Source organism: Gigantopelta aegis, chromosome 6 (genome assembly GCF_016097555.1).
Source record: "Gigantopelta aegis isolate Gae_Host chromosome 6, Gae_host_genome, whole genome shotgun sequence".
Classification (NCBI taxonomy): Eukaryota; Metazoa; Mollusca; class Gastropoda; order Neomphalida; family Peltospiridae; genus Gigantopelta; species Gigantopelta aegis.
In genome coordinates, this window is record NC_054704.1 from 1,376,514 (window position 1) to 1,401,027 (window position 24,514).

At 37.9% G+C, this 24,514-nt stretch overlaps 2 protein-coding genes across 2 annotated transcripts; one reads left to right on the forward strand and one right to left on the reverse strand.

The window, feature by feature from the left end:
* Window positions 1-2,567: 2,567 nt before the first annotated feature.
* LOC121375134 (small integral membrane protein 15-like) lies at window positions 2,568-12,825 on the reverse strand. The gene is made up of 2 exons (XM_041502389.1): window positions 12,695-12,825; window positions 2,568-3,268 (listed from the first exon to the last, which is right to left on the reverse strand). The coding sequence occupies exon 2, from the start codon at window positions 3,215-3,217 to the stop codon at window positions 2,981-2,983; it is 237 nt and encodes a 78-aa protein (XP_041358323.1). The 5' UTR covers window positions 3,218-3,268; window positions 12,695-12,825; the 3' UTR covers window positions 2,568-2,980.
* A 108-nt stretch (window positions 12,826-12,933) lies between these two features.
* On the forward strand, window positions 12,934-24,016 carry LOC121375632. Its single transcript, XM_041503177.1, has 3 exons — window positions 12,934-13,099; window positions 16,359-16,451; window positions 18,802-24,016. Exon 3 carries the CDS (start codon window positions 19,142-19,144, stop codon window positions 22,781-22,783), a length of 3,642 nt encoding a protein of 1,213 aa, XP_041359111.1. The 5' UTR covers window positions 12,934-13,099; window positions 16,359-16,451; window positions 18,802-19,141; the 3' UTR covers window positions 22,784-24,016.
* Window positions 24,017-24,514: the final 498 nt, after the last annotated feature.

A 24,514-nucleotide genomic window follows, 5' to 3' on the forward strand; every position in this document is an offset into this window, starting at 1 on the left:
ATCAACTTCAGATACAACAGTCTACAAGTGTACCTCTAACTATGCTGTCATTTTCCTGGACAATCTCTGGATCAACTTCAGATACAACAGTCTACAAGTGTACCTCTAACTATGCTGTCATTTTCCTGGACAATCTCTGGATCAACTTCAGATACAACAGTCTACAAGAGTACCTCTACCTATGCTGTCATTTTCCTGGACAATCTCTGGATCAACTTCAGATACAACAGTCTACAAGTGTACCTCTAACTATGCTGTCATTTTCCTGGACAATCTCTGGATCAACTTCAGATACATGAGTCTACAAGAGTACCTCTAACTATGCTGTTATTTTCCGTGACAGTCTCTGGATCAACTTCAGATACAACAGTCGACAAGAGTATCTCTAACTATGCTGTCGTTTGACATGACAGTCTCTGGATCAACTTCAGATACAACAGTCGACAAGAGTATCTCTATGCTGTCGTTTGATGTGACAGTCTCTGGATCAACTTCAGATACAACAGTCGACAAGAGTATCTCTAACTATGCTGTCGTTTGACATGACAGTCTCTGGATCAACTTCAGATACAACAGTCGACAAGAGTATCTCTATGCTGTCGTTTGACGTGACAGTCTCTGGATCAACTTCAGATACAACAGTCGACAAGAGTATCTCTAACTATGCTGTCGTTTGACATGACAGTCTCTGGATCAACTTCAGATACAACAGACGACAAGAGTATTTCTATGCTGTCGTTTGACGTGACAGTCTCTGGATCAACTTCAGATACAACAGTCGACAAGAGTACCTCTATGCTGTCGTTTGACATGACAGTCTCTGGATCAACTTCAGTTACAACAGTCGACAAGAGTACCTCTATGCTGTCGTTTGACATGACAGTCTCTGATCAACTTCAGATACAAGAGTCTACAAGAGTACCTCTAACTATGCTGTCATTTTCCTGGACAATCTCTGGATCAACTTCAGATACAAGTCTACAAGTGTACCTCTAACTATGCTGTCATTTTCCTGGACAATCTCTGGATCAACTTCAGATACAACAGTCTACAAGAGTACCTCTAACTATGCTGTCATTTTCCTGGACAATCTCTGGATCAACTTCAGATACAACAGTCGACAAGAGTACCTCTATGCTGTCGTTTGACATGACGGTCTCTGGATCAACTTCAGATACAACAGTCGACAAGAATACCTCTAATTATGCTGCATTTAACTTTAAGAAAAATGGGCTTCATCACTACAGTTACTCAAACTGTTAACATAGTAATATTGTCTGTTAACATAAAACTGAACATTTTAAATTGGCTTAATTACTCATCAGGGAGCAAAACATACATTTTATAAACAGGAAATTAAGAAAGCTTCCAATATGAAAATAATATGTGCACATATATTGTAGCAATTGACATTTGGCGCAATTTTTGGGTGCCAAAAATTCAGAGAGATAATATTATGGTATTTGTTGGCTGATCTAAACCAACGTTACTAGCTATAGAAGAGATGGGAAATGTTGCAATTATAAGCTCACAAAAAGACACACATTTTACCTGGCCTGTGAATCATTGGCAACTATTTATAGTATAGTATACATGTACATCTTATATTTCATCTCACATTGACTCTGATGGCGTAAGTTTAATATGCTTAGAACAGATCGTGTCCCAACCTGGGATATAATGATGCCGCAATAACAAAATGTCTCATAATTGTTGACTTTTATAACACAAGCAATATGCAATTTTACAGAAATTCCAAGGCTTTTTAAAAATGCACGAGGCAAAGTAAATAAAAACGTATTTTGGAGACAAAGTAGGGAAACTAAGACAGAGACCAAACAGTAATGAAAAGTAGGATCACTGGACAGCCTGTAACTGTATTCGTACATCTCACGTTTGAACTGTTACAGTAATTACAAATCCTATCCGTTTACAGTCAAATGTCGGCAACAGTTCCGATGATTGGTTACATGCTCATAAGTTTCTATAATGCTTTTCGGATTTTTACCGACTCAAGCAAGGTCGACACACCAGTGCTAGACTGTAGATATGTGAGATGTGTGTGTATGTATAAGTACTAGTATACACACACACACACACACACACACACACATTACCCGACCAGACTATGGGGCACTGGGAAGGAAGGAAATGTTTTATTTAACGACGCACTCAACACATTTTATTTACGGTTATATGACGTCGGACATATGGTTAAGGACCACACAGATATTTAGGGAGAAAATCTTCTGTGGCCACTTCATGGGCTACTCTCTTCGATTAACAGCAAGGGATCTTTTATATGCACCATCCCACAGACAGGATAGTACTTACCACAACATTTGTTAAGCCAGTTGTGGAGCCCTGGCTGGAACGAGAAATAGCCCAATGGGCCTACCGATGGGAATTGATCCTAGATCGATCACGCATCAGGCGAGTGCTGTACCACTGAGCTATGTCCCGCCCCATGGGGCACTGGGTTGACAGGAAAAAAACTTTGATTACACTGCGCTATAACACAGAATTTCATCCCACCCCCATGAAAAACAGAGAAAAATTTGACAATGTTGATTAAAAAAACTGATTTTATTTTTCACCAACATAAGTTGAGTATAAGAACACATTCATATACACTTGAGTTCTGTTATCGGACACAACACTTCAACCAGTGTGGTACCCACATGTACAAAATCATCTTCATACAAACAGTTGTTCACTTCAACACAAAACCATTGCTTTATATATAATCATACACGGTGCTGTTCAGTAAAGTAGTACTGCCGTGCATGTATGGTACAGTAGTGCAGTCCAAATGGAATATATGTATATATATAAATATTTATATACAAATGACAACGTGCTAAGAGTGACTGCATAACAAGGATCATTCAGTCCGTTTTATGTTGCCTCGTCTTCGCCATGTTGGCTTCACATTCAGTCCGTTTTATGTCGCCTCGTCTTCGCCATGTTGGCTTCACATTCAGTCCGTTTTGTGTCGCCTCGTCTTTGCCATGTTGGCTTCACGTCTCGACTTCTTCTTCTTGTCTTTCTCCTTCGACTCGATCTGCTTGGCCAGGCTCCAGGCGAGGTAGGCGCTGATGAGGAAGAGTGGGGACAGACACAGCAGCACGTAGTAGATGAACTGCCACGGGTTCTGAGCCGCCCACACCAGCAGACCCTTCAGCATCTCGTTCCAGTCCCAGCCAAATAGCGCCATCGTCGTCCGTGGGTCGGTCGGTGCTGGAATGTGGGAAGGTCACCTCATGCACTGAAACAGCAACAAACATTGTTAAACACTGAGGGTCAAAGTTACACAGCCTGTTTATGTCTTACATACATTTACAATTCTTAAACACCTGCGTTTAGGAAAAATTGGCTTCATAAATTTGACCCAGAATATACAGGTAGATATAGAGAGATAGAGAGACAGGGTTTCTGCTAGAGGTACGAAGGGTAGAATCACATACACTAAAATCTTGGAAATTCATTAATGCATTTTGTTTATGATTTTTATGATATCATAGTAAGAGAACTGCTGTCCCTTGTTTGTCAAATCAGATGTAATGCAGATTTAAAACCTATATGACCACCTGGGGTGAGGGAAGAAATGAGCCAGCAGGAACTCGCTGTCACCACACAGACTACTTCTGCCAATGAGCAACAACTTGCAATGTTATATGCACTTTTCCAGAGGCCAGTACACACTACAGCCTTTGATGTTCCACTGTAACCAGTCATGGGACACCAACTGTGGCAGAGACAAGCTACGTTCAGAGTGTTCTTCCACTGTAACCAGTCATGGGACACCAACTGTGGCAGAAACAAGCTACGTTCAGAGTGTTCTTCCACTGTAACCAGTCATGGGACACCAACTGTGGCAGAAACAAGCTACGTTCAGAGTGTTCTTCCACTGTAACCAGTCATGGGACACCAACTGTGGCAGAGACAAGCTACGTTCAGAGTGTTCTTCCACTGAACTACATTCCTTTTACAAGGATCCAACAATTATTTTTATTCCAGTATACACGTACAGGTGGGGTGACTGAGTAAAATGTACTATTATTTTATGGGTAGGGGGGTTACACGTTTGTAATAATATAGCATACGTATTTAACCAAAAGGAGATGTGGGGGTTTTCTGTAGTGTTTGTATTAGTGATTAATATATTACCTGTGTATCATTAAAATATCAGCAATACTTAAGTTATACTTCTTAAATAAATCAAAACCTTTTGTTTGCCATACATGTATTATTTATCTGTTAAAAGTATGAAGAACCAGTCGTAACTTCTGAACCTAAAGTGCAGTTTACACCATGCTTGTTGTGTCGTTCATCAAGTAATAGGACAATGCATTGGTGATCAGTCGTGGTGGTTTTTTGTAATCATGTGACCGGCTGCGTAGTTTTTCCACTAATTGTTCTTAATTCAGGGATGTTTCAGTATGCCAGACTTGTCATTTCCAAATGATTCCATAGGTGTACTAGCCTGGTATAAGCCTTTTGAAAACGTGACGTAGTAGCCTACTCCTAACCATTGATAACATCTCCTAAGACACTGTATGGTGTTCTTATGAACACTAATGAACACCACAATGTCTAACAAGAATGTGGTGTGCCATTCCAAATCTAAGCATACCAATCGCTCGAAGAAATTCATTTTCCGAGAGGTGTGACATGACGTTGATAACAATCAGATACCAACAAAAGTGTTTTTCTGAGTGATAAGAAGCCATACAATAGTTTTGCAGTCCAATGATAAAGAAAATGACATCAACCAGGAGCATGTGACCCAAAATGTGCATGAGGCAAATTGTGCGCATAAAGTGTGAATAGCACATACAACTGACATAACACCTCTGGAATATCGATGGGAATGGTTACACAATGATTTTCTCAAATTTTCATGGCCAGACTTAAAGTAAATAAAATTCGAGTCATAGGAACTTTCCTTCACTAGTATATGTGAAATATCTTTCACTCAAAAATTATAACTCAATGTAATGATATTTAACGTCAAACATAGGATTATTGTGATATCGTGTTTTCTCGAAAACCTTTCTAACATGAAAACGATCCTATTTTAAAATAGAGCATTTAAAACGAAAACCATGCATTGTAGACTATTGACATAATAACACATTTGTTTAGAGAGCACTTTTGAACTAATAATAAAATACTGTAACAGGATGACTGGGTTCTTTACTGGATGATTTCTTGTAATTAATAAATAAAAGACCGAACAAACACAATTTGAAAGGTAACAAATGAATGAATGGATGTTTAACGACACCCCAATCTAATTAAAATTAGCTCCACTATTACATGTGGATCTAACAGCAGCCAGTTGGAGCTCATGTCCACCAATCAAAACCTTACTTGCAGAATCATGCCAGTGATTTAAAATTAATTTAAAAACATTCTGAATTATCCTGAGGGTATACGACATGTTTCATGTGTGAATAACGAATGCCTTAAAACATGTTTTATTTTATAAAATAAATAATTTGTAATGTAAAACTGAAGACTGATTTAGTTTTTTTTTTTTTAATAAATAAATAAATAATTTTTAATGTAAACTTGAAGACTGATAACCCATCCCGTACGTATTCATATGGTTCGCTGTACTGCGGCCACTAAAACAGACTCGCTCGATATTTTTAGAATTTGTATGCCCCAAAATAACGTTATAAAAGGCGAAGTGTGATTGGTCAATATTTAAATTATCATTTACAGACGAAATGTTACCTGGACATTGGAGACTACGCAATCTGATTAAAATTAGTTTTACTGGTCTAAATAAGGCATTCGTAATTCACATGAAACATATCGTATACCTTCTGGATAATTCGAAATATTTTCAAATTATTTTCAAATCACTGGCATGATTCTGCAAGTACGGTTTTGATTGGTGGACATGAGCTCCAACTGGCTGCTGTTAGATCCACATGTAATAGTAGAGCTCATTTTAATTAGATTGACGACACCCCAGCACGAATGAAAGGTAATAAAAACGATAGATATTTATTTACAAATGACAACTAAAGAAGGCATGTTATACATGATACACAAAATAGATGAATAATAAATAATAAAATTGTATGTTTATTTCCCCAAAAAATTGCTACTCACTTAAACCCTTTCTCGGAAGTTAATCCGACTTTAAAACAAAATATATCTAGAATTTACAATTATAACCAAAGAATCGGAACACTGGGAAGAACCCCAAGTGTTCTGAAACACTTCTTTTAAAGGGACATTCCTCAGTTTGCTGCAATGTTTAAGATGTTATCGACTAACAGACTTTTTGACGACTGTAATTACACATCAAATATATTTTTCTGTATAAAATATTAGTGGCTGTATATTAAACGTGTTTCTGATCGTCCTAATATTTGTAGTAGGTTAAATATCATTTTATTTCCTAAAAACAATTTTTTCGTACGTACGAAATTATTTTAAGACAAACTCCAATTTGGGCTTCTTACAAATATTAAGACGACCAAAAAACACACTGAATATACAAACACTGATATTCTAAACAAGAAAATATATTTAATATGTATGTTTAATCGTAGAAATATTTTATTAGTCGAAAACATCTTGCAATGCAGCAAACTCGGGGATGTCCCTTTAATAGATCGTGTAGGGGTGCCGACCAGTGGGACCCGGTGGAGCCTTTGACCTATGACGTACACAGCTAAGTTGGAGACCGCCAACAAATATGTAATACATTGTTGCTTGATAGGCTTCCCCCAAAACATCTGAGCTATATATACCCTTTGTTATTATTTACAAATAGGAGTTGATTATTTCAAGCTCCCCTATAACAATATATATATATATATATGTATATATATTATTACAAAAAATGTTCAATTATTTTTGTTCACAATATAATGACTCATTACAACTATGCTGCATTCTACCATCACACTTCAATGTGTGAAAAAATAGACTTGTAATTGATAAACAAGACGTCTACATGATAAATGTTGTATCCCTTGTTCAGAGCTCGAACTTAAAAATGTGTCTCCCGTGGCATTTATAAAAGAATTGCCACGAGTCAAACAGCCCACCGACGGCAATTTTGTGTCTGCCTATGGCAATTTTTTATAAGTGACATTTGCAGCAAATAAACATGACTGAAAGGTTATTGTGCTCTATGTAGACACATTTCAAATGTGCAAATTTATGTGAAATATTGGCAGATAATGTACACATGTGTATACATTTTGCCATTGTTCAGGAGCTTTACCGTGCCATTGGTGATGCTCTCTGCCTATGGCAATTTATATCTCAATGACAGCAATTGCAGTGAGTGTCATCATCAAGGTCAAGCCCTGTTGCAGGGCTTCTACATTATGGTAGCCTCACCCCCATGGCTAGTGATATTCAATGTTGGGCTAGTAAATAACTAATATTACCATGCCAGACATGGCTTCTAGATATGGTAGCCTCACCCCCATGGCTAGTGATATTCAATGTTGGGCTAGTAAATAACTAATATTACCATGCCAGACATGGCTTCTAGATTATGGTAGCCTCACCCCCATGGCTAGTGATATTCAATGTTGGGCTAGTAAATAACTAATATTACCATGCCAGACATGGCTTCTAGATTATGGTAGCCTCACCCCCATGGCTAGTGATATTCAATGTTGGGCTAGTAAATAACTAATATTACCATGCCCAATGGCTAGTGAAAACAAAAGTTGTCAAGTGCTGTATTTTAGTCTTATTTTGTAAATATGAATATCCTGTAACCCACTCCCACCCCAACACATCCCCCAATCTTAGTGTGTTTAATCGTGTGATATCTCCCTCTTTAGGTGACATATCCGATTATTACTATTAATTAGTAAAACATTTTTTACTTAAATTAAAGTAGGGCTAGTGGATTTTTAATCATGGCTAGTAAATTTCTTAAATCACCAAAACTCTTATGCAATGAATCTTTCAGAATAAAAATGTATTGATTTGTGAATCAAGGTTTGGGTCTTGATTTCATTTGCCACTTGATGTTGATCACTTACCAAGTGTCTTTATTAATGTTTTCGTCAATATATTATAATATTGTTATAAACAATAAAATAAATAGTTCTATAGGATGGCAGGTTATTTGAAATTCTGGTGGGCCAGGAAATTTTAGTTGGTTCTGGTCTAGCGGACTAGTGAAATATTTTGCATTTCTGCACCCCAGCCAGGTAATCTGGTTTTAAAAATGCATCAGAACCTTTTTAGGAGCTGAGGCACTTTGTGCCCTTTATTCGAGTTAATCCCATCTCCAAATATTTGTAACAAACCTGTAAAAAGTATTGCATTATTTATGGCTGCCACAGACCTTGCCTTTTAAGGTGTGCGGGTGTGATCGTGCTCATACAGGGCACGTAATTTCAATCTGGCGAGTGTGAAAAATAATGCACGTTACACTTAACACACAGCGCACGTAAAATAATTTTGTATATTGATTGCCACTATTTACCGTATGTAGCAGATAGAAAGATCCGTTTAATAATACCAGAAAAAAAGAGTTACAAGAACAGTAGCGTCCATGCCAGAGCTATCGGGGTTAGATTATTTTTACTCTTGTCTACACGCTGGTCTACTTGACAACTTATTACGCATTGATGATGGTGTCTAAAATTATGGGTTTTTTTAATTATCTTTATTATGGCATCCCACATTTGGAATAAAATACTTTGTAATGACAGATTTTGTCAGAGTTTGTATATCTTTTATCAACAACATTGGGCCATTCTAGGTCAATGAAAATGACGCTGTCAGAGCTGTTCAAAACTTGTAGCGGTAGGTCAAATGACGTGTTACAAAATGTTGAGGGAGGGAGACTGGTTGCATAATTGTTGAATAAAAAATGCCACATGAATGTCAATGTTCCAACCAACACTATCAATTGAAGTAATTGTAGGCCTACGTTTCACGAGTTATTTTTAAAAATGTTTTAATAATATGAGTTGGTAGTGCACACCTGAGATGCTTGGGTCGTAGTTCATGAACCACCTCCTCGGAACCAGTGGGTTTTTCCCATCCCAACTATCCTAATCATGTTCGTTGTATAATAACGAAATTCAAGACAAGTTGATTCCTATATATGTTTAGCTGCACATTCATCAAACCACCTAACACTGCAAAGGTATATATATAATTGTGTGCATCAAATTATCTGAATAGTACATATTGTAATTAAACAATCAAATTGTCTGCATCAGTGTATACATGTCATAATTACATTTCTATAGTACTTACTACTCCTGAAATGTTTTAATAAATTGTAACTTCATTCCTAAAGGGAAAAGAAGTCAGACTACACCTGAGCATAAATTTGAATTTTTCAGACAACCAATATGTCGTTCGTGTGGTTTCAGTGATTACACGAACGATTTTCTTCAATAATTAGATAAAAATGAAAATGTTAATGGGCAACGATAATCAAACGAGAATCTAAGATGAGCGATTTTTGTAGCTTTTCTCTATTAAATCATCCTATCATAAATACAAAAATAAACTTTTTGTGTACTATGACTAACTTGAAACCTGCCAAGCGAAAATAAAAGTTAAGCTAGTTTCGATTCGATGGAAATGAGGAATAATTCTCTAAAATGCTACTCAGAGTAACGAGAACACGATTGTCACGAGATCTCGTGCCCCGCGGTGCATGTCAATAATACTACATGCTCCTGTGACGGGCAGTTGCCTATGGTGACACACATCTATTTTTAAAACATATTTTGTTTTCATCAGTGTCACTAAATTGCATCGGTATATAATATAATATTCTAAGAAACTACTCATATTAGTCATAAACATTCTGTGACATGCTTCAAACACTGAATATCATGACGCGTGCAAATGTCCGTAAATTGTAAATATGTCGGTGGCGTGCCAACGTAGGTAGCGTTTTATAACGGAAGTGACGGTAGTCATGAAGAAAATAGCTGGACACGTTGAACGATGAAGGGAAAGCTGGTTAGAACATCTATGTCAGGGATTTCCCACTGCACGCAGTTTTCCAAAATATTGATGATATTAGCTAACACAAGGGTTTTTTTCTTTCTTTTTCTTACAAGCGATTATAGCTTTTGCACGAATGATCCGTCGTTTATGTTGATATTGGTTTTGCATAACTGACAGACGAACGGCAGAATCGTTCGTGCCAAATTTTATGCCCAACTACTCTAATGAACCAAACAACATAAAATTAGAAGAAAACATTATTGGTTTATTAGTTCATTTTTGCAACATAGGCCTATGTCTCTGCATTTACATGTACCATTTACTTCATAAATTAATAATGCTTGGTTTTCACTCGCCGTAGCATTTTGATGAGTGCGATTTTTCACTCGCCTAAGTGTTTTGAGGTGTGCAATTTTTCACTCGCCTAAGTGTTTTGAGGTGTGCAATTTTTCACTCGACTTTGTTTTTCAAAAGCCAAGGACTGCTGCCAGTGTTACAGATGATAGGCTGAAATGTATTGTAGTTTGTGAATTCTGCTTTCGCACGTGATTTGTTCTGAATGGACCTATAAGTTTCGGCCAATGGGAGGCCACTCTATTGTAGTGAGGGAGTATAAATATAGAGAGCAACGGGTGGTTATTTCTTAATGTAGGATTTGTATATTGTATTACTTATTTGACAATGAACACTGAGCACTACTGTGGGATTTAGGTTTAGTAAATATTAATATCTCAGATGTTATTTGTGTTTTTATTTCTGTGGCTATATATTATGATTTAGTTTAATTACGGCAACCTGATGTATAAATACGGATCTGTGAGGCTGAACGCCCCTCAGGGAGCCTCTATCCCCTGTCCACATTCAATTGTTTAAAGTTGATGGGGAATTGACATTAGTTCTTGACATTAGTTCAGTTACATATTATATTCACTTGCTTTAGCTGTTCCTGATATTTATGCTACGTCAAGGTTTAAGCTGTCACTTGCCAAATCGGCAAATACGAATTAAGGTTGGAATTTGGTAAATATATATTTCATTACTAATATTTGCCACAACAAAGATAATTTGAAAATTGTAATTTATAGACAGTCACGGTTTCCAGATGTTTCGTACCCAAACCCATTCGTACCATACCGTTTCGTAACCACTAGCATACCAGTTCGTAACCAATTAAATAATGTCATACATTACACCTAACATTAATATTTTTTTTAAATACACAATTATGTTATATTACAAACATACTGTAACATTTAGCAAAACATTTGTTGTAATAATCACTCAGTATCTTTTATAAGCATTAAATGAGCAATTATGTGCTGTGCATCACTGAAGCATGCCGTTTCGTAACCAAAAAGCATACCTTTTCGTCACCAAAAAGCATACCTTTTCGTAGCCAAAGAGCAATTCTTTTGTCTTGTAATTTGGTGTTGATTCCACAGTGCAGCGATGGTGTTTATTGTTATGCATAACCGTTCCGAGATATCGATCGGAATATTTCGCAAGACTGATCCTCTCTTCGTATGTATATATGCTCAAAACAAAAACATTCATACGTGTACGCACACGCACACACATATAACAGAAATATAATAAAATCTGATAACCCATGTTTTTTTAATGTGGACTTTTTTTTAGGTCTAATAATGCCTACATTGTCCGATATAATACATTTTTGATAGAAGAATACAACTTTTTGTTTTAATTTATCCATTTGCTTTAACACATATTTAGTATCTGTCGCAACACGTCCAATCTGCTTTTTGCTTAGTCCGAACGGACGTAGAAAGTAATGTGCACCCTGCACTACCATTTGCTGTGCTATTTTAAGCAGACGATCTTATTTTGTAAAAAGGTGTGTAGGCCTACATGTTTCGTACTTTTTTTTGTCAAATATTATATTATTATTATGTTTACCTTTACCATAAATACAATTGTATGAATGTACTGGGTTTCAATATCTCTATATATAATTATGTTAATATTACTATGTTTGTAAATATTATTATGTTTGTACATAAAATGTTTTTTGTCATGTAAAAAGAAAAATGTTATGTGTTTGAAATATATCAACAAATAAGCTGACTTCGCTTGACATGATTCTTTGTGACAATTTCTAATCGCTAATTATTAAAATGCAGTTGGCTTGGATTTTTGTTGTTTTGTTTTTCATTAAATAACATGTACAAATGTGGGTACGAACTGGTATGCCAATATTCCGCTGGTTACGAACTGGTATGCCTTTGGGTACGAACTGGTATGCTTTTGGGTACGAACCGGTATGGTACGAACCGGTATGGTTACGAAACGACCTGATACCACAGTCACATAGTCCTAGTTACGGTATTGTAATGGAAACTTTCGACTACTGTGTCGATGTCAGTGTTACATTATCGTCTAACATAGGCCTACCGCCATCACGGCCATGTTGCAGTTTGGGTAAACTAACTTGAATTTAGCAATAGATTTTCTTGTCAAAGTCGCCAAGTTGCTTATATTTTACAGAACTCGAACTAAACCCTGATTGTAAGAAAGGAAAGGTTAACTTAAGAAACCAGAGGTTTAACTTTGGCTATGACTACGACTATAAGAAAACCAAAACGTCATGACGGGATGAGTCTGTAGAGAATACCGTGACAAATATGACAATATTATGTAGTAGAAACATTCTCCGGTGACAAACCGTTACTACTGTAAAGTGTACAAATGTGGTTTCGTTCACCTTAGAAGGAGATCCCTGGGCTCAATCAAAGGCCCAACTAAATTCCGTGATGAACTTTCTTAAATCTAGATCATGACGCACACTTACACAAAAGGAGATAACTCTTGTTGCATAGTCTTGATAAATCCATTAGTTTCGTCCAACCATAAGGATAGGCCTAGAAAGACGAGACCTAAGCAAAACCCACTCGGAACACTTCGGCCTATTACGGATTCTCTGCTATGAATGAGTAAAAACACTTCGGCAGATTTCGATGTACCTGCATCAACTTCAATAATTTCTCATGGCGAAGAATTGTTCATTCAATCATTGCAAGGGCACCAGTTTATTATAACTGTTGTATAATTAAAACGAAAGTAATGTGGGTTTATAAAATTCAGACGCTGAGTTAACCAACTTGTTCCAGTGAGTTGGGCAAACGTGGATAACATAGATGATAGAAATTTTAAATGTGCAAGTCGGAAAATGAGCATATCAAGTTGTCTTTTTGTTAATTCACCTTGTTTACTATCATTTTATCACTTGGTTTATTTTATTTAATGACACAAACACAGTGGCTTGTTGGTGTCTACAGGCACGTAGAAACGATGTCTGGAGTGGGCGGAACACTACCTCTACGGCTCTAGTGTGGGGTGGGGTGGGGTGGGGAGGGGGTAGGCCTGTTTACAGGCCATACTTTTACCTTTATTTAAATTAGGAGCCATTCAAATATTACATAAAGCTAGAGGGAGGGAGTGGGTGGGTGTAGGTCCAAACATTATGTGGCATTACAGGGGGTGGGTGCAGAAAGTACTCGCTCGCTCGCCAAATGCAAGTAAAAATTCTGACGGACGAGTTAAAAAATGCAACTACCAGTCCGGTCAAAGGTAATATTGTTCTATAGGCTGGCAGACTAGTATAAATTCTCACGGGTTAGTTGGTTCTGGTCCGGCGGACTAGTGATTTAACTGTTACTTAACACTTTTTACGTGTTTTTTTTATTAATAAATGAAACACACACACACACACACACCATAAGCGCCCTGTCATGGCGACCATGTAATGCACACTATAAGGATTGTAAATCGAAAATGTGTATACCCTTTCTCAAAACATAAAACAGTACGTTAAAATTATATTACACCCATCGCATGACTTCTTTGTGAATGGGAGGGGAGTGTCTCCAAGTGTTACATAATATTTTTGGGGTTGTATGTTCCAGTGTTACAGAGTTTTGCAGGGGGGAGAGAGGGGTCTAATTTTAACAAAAATAGTGTTACGTAATATTTGAATGGCCCCTTACAGAGTAGGGAAACAAACCCTATAACATTCATCATCCCTCCCTTTCCGTCTTTTCCTATAGGCCTGGACTAGAATTCTTATGTGGCACGATGTAGCCTAGTGGTAAAGCATTTTCCTGATGCATGGTCGGTTTAGGATTAATCCCTGCCAGTGGGCCCATTCAGGGCCGGATTTAGCCCCTCAACATAGAAATTAAATTACATGACATAAAAAAAAAAAAACTAATTTTATAATTATTAAAAAAAAATTATAAAGGAAGTAATAAAGATTGTGGTATGTACTATCCTGTCCAGGGCTTCTAGAATTCTGGCCATGAGATAGTGATTTTAAAAATTTACTAGCCACGATTAAAAATTCACTAACCCTACTTTACTTTAAGTTAATACAATTTTACTAAATAATAGTAATAATCACCTAAAGAGGGACATAGAGCTTAAAAACACTAACATTGGGGGTTGGGGTGGGGTCAGGATATTCATGTTTACAAAATAAGAATTAACTGCAACATTTTACAAATTGTTTTTCACTAGACGTCGGGCATGGCAATAGTAGTTATTTACTAGCCCAACATTGAATATCACTAGCCATGGGAGTGAGGCTACCATAATCTAGAAGCCCTGCCTGTCTGTGGAATATCAATAAATAAAAAATATCTTGCTGCTAATCGGAAAGAGTGCCTTGTGGCAGCGGGTTTCCTCTCTCATTATCTGTGTGGCCCTTAACCATATGTCTGATGCCATATAACCATAATTAAAATGTGTTGAGTATGTTGTCAAATAAAACATTTCTTTCTTCTTCCACTTATTATGTTAACAGGAAAGTAATATAAAATCTGTTTAATGAAGGGGCGAGACGTAGCCCAGTGGTAAAGTGCTCGCTTGTGCGCAGTCGGTTTGAGATCGATCCCCGTCAGTGTGCTCATTGGTCTATTTCTCGCTCCAGCCAGTGCAACTCAACTGCTACATCAAAGGCCGTGGTATGTGCTATCCTGTCTATGGGATGGTGCATATAAAAGATCCCTTGCTACTAATCGAAAAGAGCAGCCCATGAAGTGGTGACAGCGGGTTTCCTCCCTCAATATCTCTGTAGTCCTTAACCATATGTCCGACGCCATATAACCGTAACTAAAATGTGTTGAGTGCGTCGTTAAATAAAACATTTCCTTCCTGTTTAACGACACCATAGCATATTTTTAAAGTGTGGCTATTTGGTGTAACATATGGGTTAATTTACAGCCATTATTTTGACATTTGATTTGTAGGAAGAAAGAGAAAACCTGCTTCACCACATGCTCTACTACTAACAATGAAACATCCAGGGATGTTTTAAGTCGTCGATAGGTCAGTACATACCATATCCTTTGATGTACCAAGTGAGAGGCACTGCATGGTTAGGAGTTAAATTGTATGCATTTAACAAATCTCCTGTTTTTTAACAAAATCTCCAGCTCTTTCAACACAGATCTGTTTTCTCTTGACTAAAGGTTGACCGGTCTGGTTAGGACAGGAAACTGCCCAAGTTTCAATGGTGATCGATCCTTTGACCCATCACAGCTTGGGCGAATGCTCTACAACTGAGCTACCTCATCAAAACATAAGAATGCAAACTTAATGGCAAAACTGACTCCATTTACACTAGCTGTGATATGGATTGGAAGGAAGGAATGTTTTATTAACAACGCACACTCAACACACTTTATTACAGTACAGTATGGATTAGAAGGAAGGAATGTTTTATTAACAACGCACACTCAACACACTTTATTACAGTACAGTATGGATTAGAAGGAAGGAATGTTTTATTAACAACGCACACTCAACACACTTTATTACAGTACAGTATGGATTAGAAGGAAGGAATGTTTTATTAACAACGCACACTCAACACACTTTATTACAGTACAGTATGGATTAGAAGGAAGGAATGTTTTATTAAACAACGCACACTCAACACACTTTATTACAGTACAGTATGGATTAGAAGGAAGGAATGTTTTATTAACAACGCACACTCAACACACTTTATTACAGTACAGTATGGATTAGAAGGAAGGAATGTTTTATTAACAACGCACACTCAACACATTTTATTACAGTACAATATGGATTGCTGTATGTTTGTGCCTTTACTGATGGCAGCTTTGTACCAGTGGGTATAAATGACTGGCATCAGTTGAAGGAATAATGTCTGGTTTTTATGTTCTGTCTATTTGTTGCACAAGGTCATGTTTAAAATTGCCATAGGTGAGCATTTTGCCTGCAACAAAACCTTTTAAAATTGCCCTATGTGACAAATTGTTATATTAGAGCCGTGTAAAATATGAAACCTGATGCCGAGATGTACATGATGTCTGTTCTTATTAAGTAATGTTATTTATTTGCAGCAGTCAGGTGAGGATCCACGGCAAGGTGTGGGTGCACTATGTCTCACCTCCCGTGAGCACTTCACCACTCGGCTACATTCGGCTCTGACACTGGTAAATGAATAGCGTGTATTTATATCTGGTTAGTAAGAGTTCAGGTGGGTGGTTTTTTGGAAGACAGGAGAATTGATCCTTCAAACTTCTGCACCTTAGTCATGCAAGTTCACTAACTTCATGATACTGTACATATAACATTACCAGTACATATATTACATGATCATAATTTCTCAATACATGTATGTTATATTTACAAATGGTACAGTGTTTCGGTTTCCTCATTTTCTCCAAGTTTATAGAAACTAAAAACATATTAACATAAAAATAAGATCCTGTTCAATATAGAACTGACAATTATTGTGTTAGAGTTAATCTAAAAATCAGCATAAAAAAAAAAATATATATATTATATAACTGTTTTTGAATTTAAATGGCGTCAATTGTCAAATGATGTTAAGTTCTGCATATCTGTACAATAATAGTAAGTAATAAACTCATCCATGATGATTCTGTTTCTAATGCGGAAAACCATTCAATGTAAATAGTTATTGAATTTGTTTTTAATAATTAAGAATTCATGAATCTTTCCAGAAAAAACATTGCAATTTTAAAAATGGTTCTATATTTACCAAAACTGTATCTGAAGAAAGTAAAGTCTTAAAGATGAAATCTGCTACATTTTTTCATTAGTAGCAAGGGATCTTTTATATGCACCATCCCACAGACAGGATAGCACATACCATGGCCTTTGATGTACCAGTCATGGTGCATTGGCTGGAACGAGAAATAGCCCAATGAGTCCACTGATGGAGATCGATCCTAAACCGACCGAACATCAGGAAAGTGCTTTACCACTGGGCTATGTCCCACCCTGTGGGTTTGAAGAAAACAATATTTAATATTTGTAAACCAGGCCAACGTCTTGTCTTAAGTCTTTACAGGATTGCTCTTCACTAACACCCAATAAAACTGACCTACATTGGTCTAGGCTATCATGCATTGTTGATATATGCTTCACTGAGTGGTTGTAATATGTTAAATGACAACCGCCACTGATTTAGCAAATGTTGCTTCCATTTATGTTGATTAAACACTCTGCTCAAGGGACAAACTATTCTAGGTTGGTTCTCAATTAGTTCTTATCCAAGACCCAAATTTTCAAAAGGGATAGTATTTTATTTAAAGGTAGGGTCAACTCAAACAAGAGCTTTATGTGTTGGAAAGATGCATACCTGGACCACCAACACATACTGACACTTTAGCAAATGAAAAACGCGTAATTTTAGAGTTAATAAAAAAACATGATTATTCTTGCTAATTGGGGGCAGCCATTTTGTTTCGTTTTTGTGACGTCAGATGGGATAGCTTAGGGCAAAGTGACGTCAGCTCCTGACCATCTCCTATATGTACAGTGTAAACAAAAGCAGTAATTTTTGACAAGGCGCTTCTCTTTGATCAACCTGATTTGTAAAACAGCATAAATGATGTAATAATATAATAAACTATTGAACTAAATATATTTCAAGTTGCATTAACGGAACAAAATGGGGTATAGTATTTTTCTCTGTTAAATAATCCAAAGGAAAAATGTACACTATTAGGCCTATTGATATGCTACATTTGGAGCAAAAATTACAACCCACGATACCCAAGTGATAATTTACTTTTCTTTGGGACTACGTAATTGGTCAATTCTGTGCTTTTAGATGGAAAAGTCTACTTAATCAATAGTTTAACAGAACTATTTACAGTAATAAACCATGTCCATTACCATTTTAGGGGGGACAGGTAATATTCCACAATACCGGTATGTATTTTTGTGTCTAGACAGCGTCAATTAATTGGCTCGTTTGGTTACCAATCAAATACACACCTGCCAATCAAGAATTACAGGTAGAAGCAACTAACAGCATAGACCAATTAACTAAGAAAACACATAGGTTAATGCATGGACAAAACATTGTTAATTATTTTGACTTGTTGTGTAGCCACTTTGACAATGGTATTTTATTTTGTATTGAAAAATAATATATATAGAGCTGGATGTACTTACTGCTGACTTACTGGGATGTGTATTATTACAGAACATTGCAATGTATGACTATTTATCATCCCGCAGAAACCAGGTAGATTGTGTTTCTCTAGTTCTAAGGCTCATTCCTGACGTTACGCGTTAAGTATTACGTAACCACCAGCTCGCCAGAGGGCGTACTCACTGAGATGGTACAAAATGGCTGCGCCCGTTATATATAATAGCCGTCACATTTAACCGTTTTATTAATTAACTATACGATTATACTTGTTGATATTAAGCAATAATGTGCATTATATATCGTTGAATATGCATACCAGGCCAAATGCCTTAATTGTCCCTTCCTTTAAGAGTTATTTGTATTATTAATTTCAGATCATGCTTGCAGTGAAAGCTACACAGGAATAACCTATCCATGGCAGCCACAGTTCAGCATGGGTGCAGACTGGAAGTGAATATGTATATGCTGATACAAAGCACAGCATTTGCTGAACAATCATGCTGTGTGCAAGAGGTACTGTCTAATGCAGAAAAACAGATTGCATTGTTTGAAGTACTGACAACATGGCTAAAATTGAATAGAATTCCTGAGCTAGCATACTAAAGAATATCTACCAAAACTAGGATGTAACTGATGCCAATACTTAAACCACAAACTAACAAAACCAAAAAATGAAACCAAGAAGTCAATATTCACTATAATTATTTAAGTAATATGGAAGTTGACAGAATTTGTAAAATGTCAAAAAGTAAGTATAAAAGATTAAAGTCTAGTGAAGTTAACACAAAGACAAAAATCAATGAAAATGAGAAGACAGAAATCTACTGTGATGTTTGTAAGAAGGAATTTAAACGTGCCTCGTACTTGAAGGTGCATCTGCGTGTTCATACTGGAGAAAGACCATACCGATGTAACTCGTGCAACAAAACATTTGCTCAGGTCTCCACTCTTAACATTCACAAGAAAATTCACACAGGTGAGAAAAATTTTAAATGTACGTTGTGTGAGAAGCGGTTCTATATTGCCGCAGAATGTTCTAGACATATGAAGATTCACACGGGAGAACGCCCATTTAAATGTGGTGCCTGTGATAAGACGTTCATCCGGTTGAGTAAACTGCAGATGCACATGCGTACTCACACCGGTGAGCGGCCGTATATCTGCCATATCTGTGGGAAACGCTTTGCACAGTCCACCAATCTGAAGACTCATGTGAAGCACCATACCGGGGACCTGCCCTTTAAATGTAAAACGTGCAGTAAGGAATTTACCCATGAATCTTTGCTGAACAATCACTCGCGGATTCACACGGGTGAAAAACCATTCATGTGTGACACATGCGGCAAATCGTTTGCTGATGGAAGTAAACTGAAACTTCACACCCGACTGCACATCGGAGATAAACCATTCAAGTGTGAGGTGTGTGACAAATGTTATGTTATCGCAGCTGAGTTGCGCAAACACACAAGAACACACACCGGAGAGCGACCCTACACATGTAACCAGTGCGACAAATCGTTCGCTCTAGCGTCAAGGAGAAAAAGTCACATGCGCACACATTCTGGAGAAAAGCCTTACCGATGCTCTGAGTGTGGTCAGCATTTTGCCGACAACACGAACCTCCGACGACACAAGAAGAATCACGTTCGCAAGCGACTCAACGACATGAGTCTGAAGCTGGGAGGGCCAGGGAAGCCTCTTCTGTACTGGGAGTGGCAGAGACACACGTCTCGCAGTGCGGGAGCCAACAGTGTCGAAGATGATGCTAAATGGGAAGCTGGTAAAATCATGATGTGTTTGGCAACTCAGAACGAAGTAAAGAGTAAAATCATAGACACAAGAGACTGCAGTGCATCATCAGCTGAGCAGATTGGTTCAAAACCTAAACCTTCTTGTATGGAGTCCGTACCCAACACGTTGATTAGCAACTGTTTGTTTTATGATAGACAACTTCCTGTAACAGACCTGTGGGACCAGCAATCTTACTATGCAGAAACCGTTACCTATCCAAATGCCTTTAATGCAAATAATCCCAAAACCAACTTGCTTCAATGTGCACAGACTGTGTCGGGCAATACCAATCACTGTCATGTGCCAACGAATAATGATGACCATTATAATCCACTTGGAAGAATTTCCGCTGGTATTGCACCTCAACTTAGTCTTTCGGCAGCACAGAGCTACAGTCAGTCTGTGGTGAATCAGCATCAACTGCAGAGATTGGAGCACCAGTACCCAGCAGACATGTGTGATGGAAGAACGGACAACTTGTTTGTGCTGCCAGACATACAGAATGGGTTTGATCACCAGCAGCAGAGTGTCCCAGACAGCAGTCATCTTTCAGGACTGCCAAATATCATTTCTCATATAGTGGACACAAACCTCAACTTGCCAGGATACGAGGCAATAGTTGGACAAGCAAACCGTGCATTGTCAGTGATGCCTGAATTTCAAAGTGTTGATGACTCTGTTAGTGATGAAATAGAATCATTAGCTCAAAGTGAAGACCATCAAAACATTTCTCTTCCAGAGAAAGAAATTCAAAATGTACCGATCCATAGTCATTCAAATAATCGTTGTCCCAAATCAGTTGAAGGAGATTCTGATCTTGATGACCATGATTTAGTTGAAAAGAGTTTAGATCCTCTTGAACATCTGTCAAACCAGCACAATTCAGATGTTCATGGTTTACAATTAAACCGAAATGATTATGTTGTTGAAAACCATCAGCCAGTTCAAGGAAATCTGCAACTTCAGAACGATCTGTCAGTTGAAGATAATATAAAACATCAAAATTATGAATTAGTTCAGATAGATTCTAGACTTCAGAACCCTGAAGGAACTGAAGGAAAATCAAAACTTCAGAACCATTTGTCAGTTCAAGATGATAAACTTCAAAATCATCAGTCAGCTGAAGAAAATCTGGAACTTCAAAAACACCAGCTAATTCAAGAAAATCTAGATATTCTCCAAAACCATGTAGGAGATTCTAAACCTCAAAGCTGTCAGTTCTTTCAAGGAAAATCAAAAGTTGAAAACCATAAGTCAAGTGAAGAAGCTCCAGATGTTTATCAGCCCATCCATCAAACAGCAGACGTTGACAGTCACCAGCCAGTCCAAGGAACTCGCAACCATGACAACCACAAGTTGGTCTGTGATGATGATTCAAGCCAGTCGGTCCAGGAAGACACAAATAGAAAGCATGACCACCACTCAATAAACTGTGATCCTAATTTAAAAGACAGACAAATGACAACCAGAACAGAAAATAAGGTGTCAAACAATTTTAATAACAATGAAGTAGTTCCAGCCGATTCAAAGATACATTCAGAAGGTGATCTGCTAGAGTGCAGTTCCCGGAAGAGAGAATTGTTCACTGATTGCATAGAGAAGATAGAACTTGATGCCTTTTGTAATCTGGCAAGTCCTGAAGCTTGTACTATCCCATGTGGTAAGTTCAACGCTAGAAAGGAGCAGGATGTTGGAAAAAATCAACCATTCCATTGTGATATTTGTGGTAAAAGCTTTGGTCGGAAGAATCATCTGAAACTTCACCTTAGGACACACAGTGGAGAGAAACCCTATCGTTGTGATGTCTGCGAGAAGTGTTTTTCTCAGACATCCACTCTGAAACTGCACAAGCGAATCCACACAGGGATCAAGGCTTTCACGTGTGACATCTGCCCCAAGCAGTTCTACGACGCAGCCAGTCTGCTGCGTCACGTGAGAACACACACAGGTGACCGGCCATACAGGTGCGCGGTGTGTGACAAGTCGTTCAGCCGATCGGCCAAGCTGCAGATTCACATGCGAATGCACACGGGAGAACGACCGTACATCTGTCACCTGTGCGGCAAGGGATTCAAGCAGACGACAAACTTGAAGACTCACATGATGCAACACGCCGGGGACCTGCCCTTCAAGTGCACGGATTGTGGGAAACGCTTCGTATACGATTCCGTTCTCAAGATTCACGCACGTACTCACACCCAGGACAGGCGCTTTATGTGTGACGTGTGTGGTACGGGGTTTGTGCAGCCGGGCTATTTAGACAGACACATGAGGATCCACACCGGGGAACGGCCATACAAGTGTCGCGTGTGCAACCGTGCGTTTGCAGCCTCGTCCGATCTGAAGTCTCACACAATGAGAACTCATTCTGCAGAACGTCCCCACAAGTGTGGTGTGTGTGATAAGGGTTTTACTCGTGTAAATGATCTGCTCAGACACAAGCGAAGACACACTGGTGAAAAACCATACACGTGTCCTGCATGCTGGCAGAAGTTTGCCGACAGCTCCAATCTGAGACGACATGTTAAAAAATATTGTACAAAAACAACAGAAACATCTGTGTAAGAACAGATTAAAACTTTAGACAGATGTATTTGTAATGGCCTTACACCAGCCCCCTTGAGTCGTCCCTCCGGGTGTGAAACGAGCACCTAACAAACTTAAGGACAGTGGTTTGATCACTACGCCACTGAGGCGATATAACAACATCTTCATCTAACAACATCTTCACCCTAAAACATGGTAACTGTGAGAAGAAAGCCATTTTCATCACATAGTCTATTTTTCCATTTAGTTAAAGAGGACTTTTAATTGCTGCTACCAGACTGGATAGCATATACACAATATTCTTTGATATACAAGTTGCAGAGTACTCTGTGGAAGAAGAGGAAAGCCAAATGGATCCACCCAGATTGAGATCAATCCTGACTCCATGCAAGCACTTTATGATGAGCCACATCATGAAATTTATTTATGTATACAACATTAAATTTGGTTGCCTGAACCTTGTTTGGATATAGGCAAACAAATAAAAATAAATTACTGTTTTATTTATACAACATGAACATATATTTATAGACATATTTTAATTGTGGTTTGTAGTGGTATTGTTTCCTGTGGATGTAGAGATTCACATCACTTGAACATATATTTATAGACATATTTTAATTGTGGTTTGTAGTGGTATTGTTTCCTGTGGATGTAGAGATTCACGTCACTTGGTCAGGACAACCAGACGTGCACAGATATTGCAGGTGTCCAACATTGGTATGTATAGGAATAACTCAGGCTGAATAGTGTTTTACTAAAAGTGAGCAGAGTTCCAGTATTGGCTTTGGGAAGAGCATTTAACACTTTCACCTCTGGGGTTTTCCACTCCTATCAGATCTGCTGAATCTGCCTGGTTTAAAGTGGTCCTTACACTTTTGACTTCTAGATTGTGGGTTTACCTCTCTGCACAGACTCCCAGTCTGCTCAGTAGGTGGTGTAAGACACTGTACCAACTGCTCTATTGCCAACAACAGCTAGTAACCCATGACTGTTTCAGTCCTAACTGGATAATAAAATAAATAGAAGATTGATTTAGCAGAATTGCAGTAAAATGCCAATGTTCCTGTTGTCTTTTTCAGTTGAAATGTGACACTGAAGAACTAAGTATGGCAGCTGTTTTGTAGTGTCTATATAGACTTTGTATTTACCAGCGATATCTCATTAACAACAAACAATCGTTCTAGGACCTGTTCAGAAAATAGTTGTTTGAAGTACAATTTAATGTATTAAATGGCATCCAATTCCAAATTGTATTTTGACACCCAGTCCATTAATACAAATGGTTTGCAAACTTTCACTGAAGAGAACTTTCCTAAACTTGTCCTGTGAAACGAAGCTGAAATCTTTAGTTAATTTATTCATCCTGACCCAAGGGGCAGGATGTAGCCCAATGGTAAAGTGTTTGTCTGATGTGCAGTCAAACTAAGATCGATCCCAGTCAGTGGGTCGATTTGACCATTTCTCATTCCAACCGGTGTACAACTGGTATATCAAAGGCCGTGGTATGTGCTATCCTGTCTGGAATGGAAAGAAAGAAAGAAATGTTTTATTTAACAACGCACTCAACACATTTTATTTACGGTTATATGGCGTCAGACATATGGTTAAGGACCACTCAGATTTTGAGAGGAAACCCGCTGTCACTACATGGGCTACTCTTCCGATTAGCAGCAAGGGATCTTTTATTTGCGCTTCCCACAGGCAGGATAGCACAAACCATGGCCTTTGTTGAACCAGTTATGGATC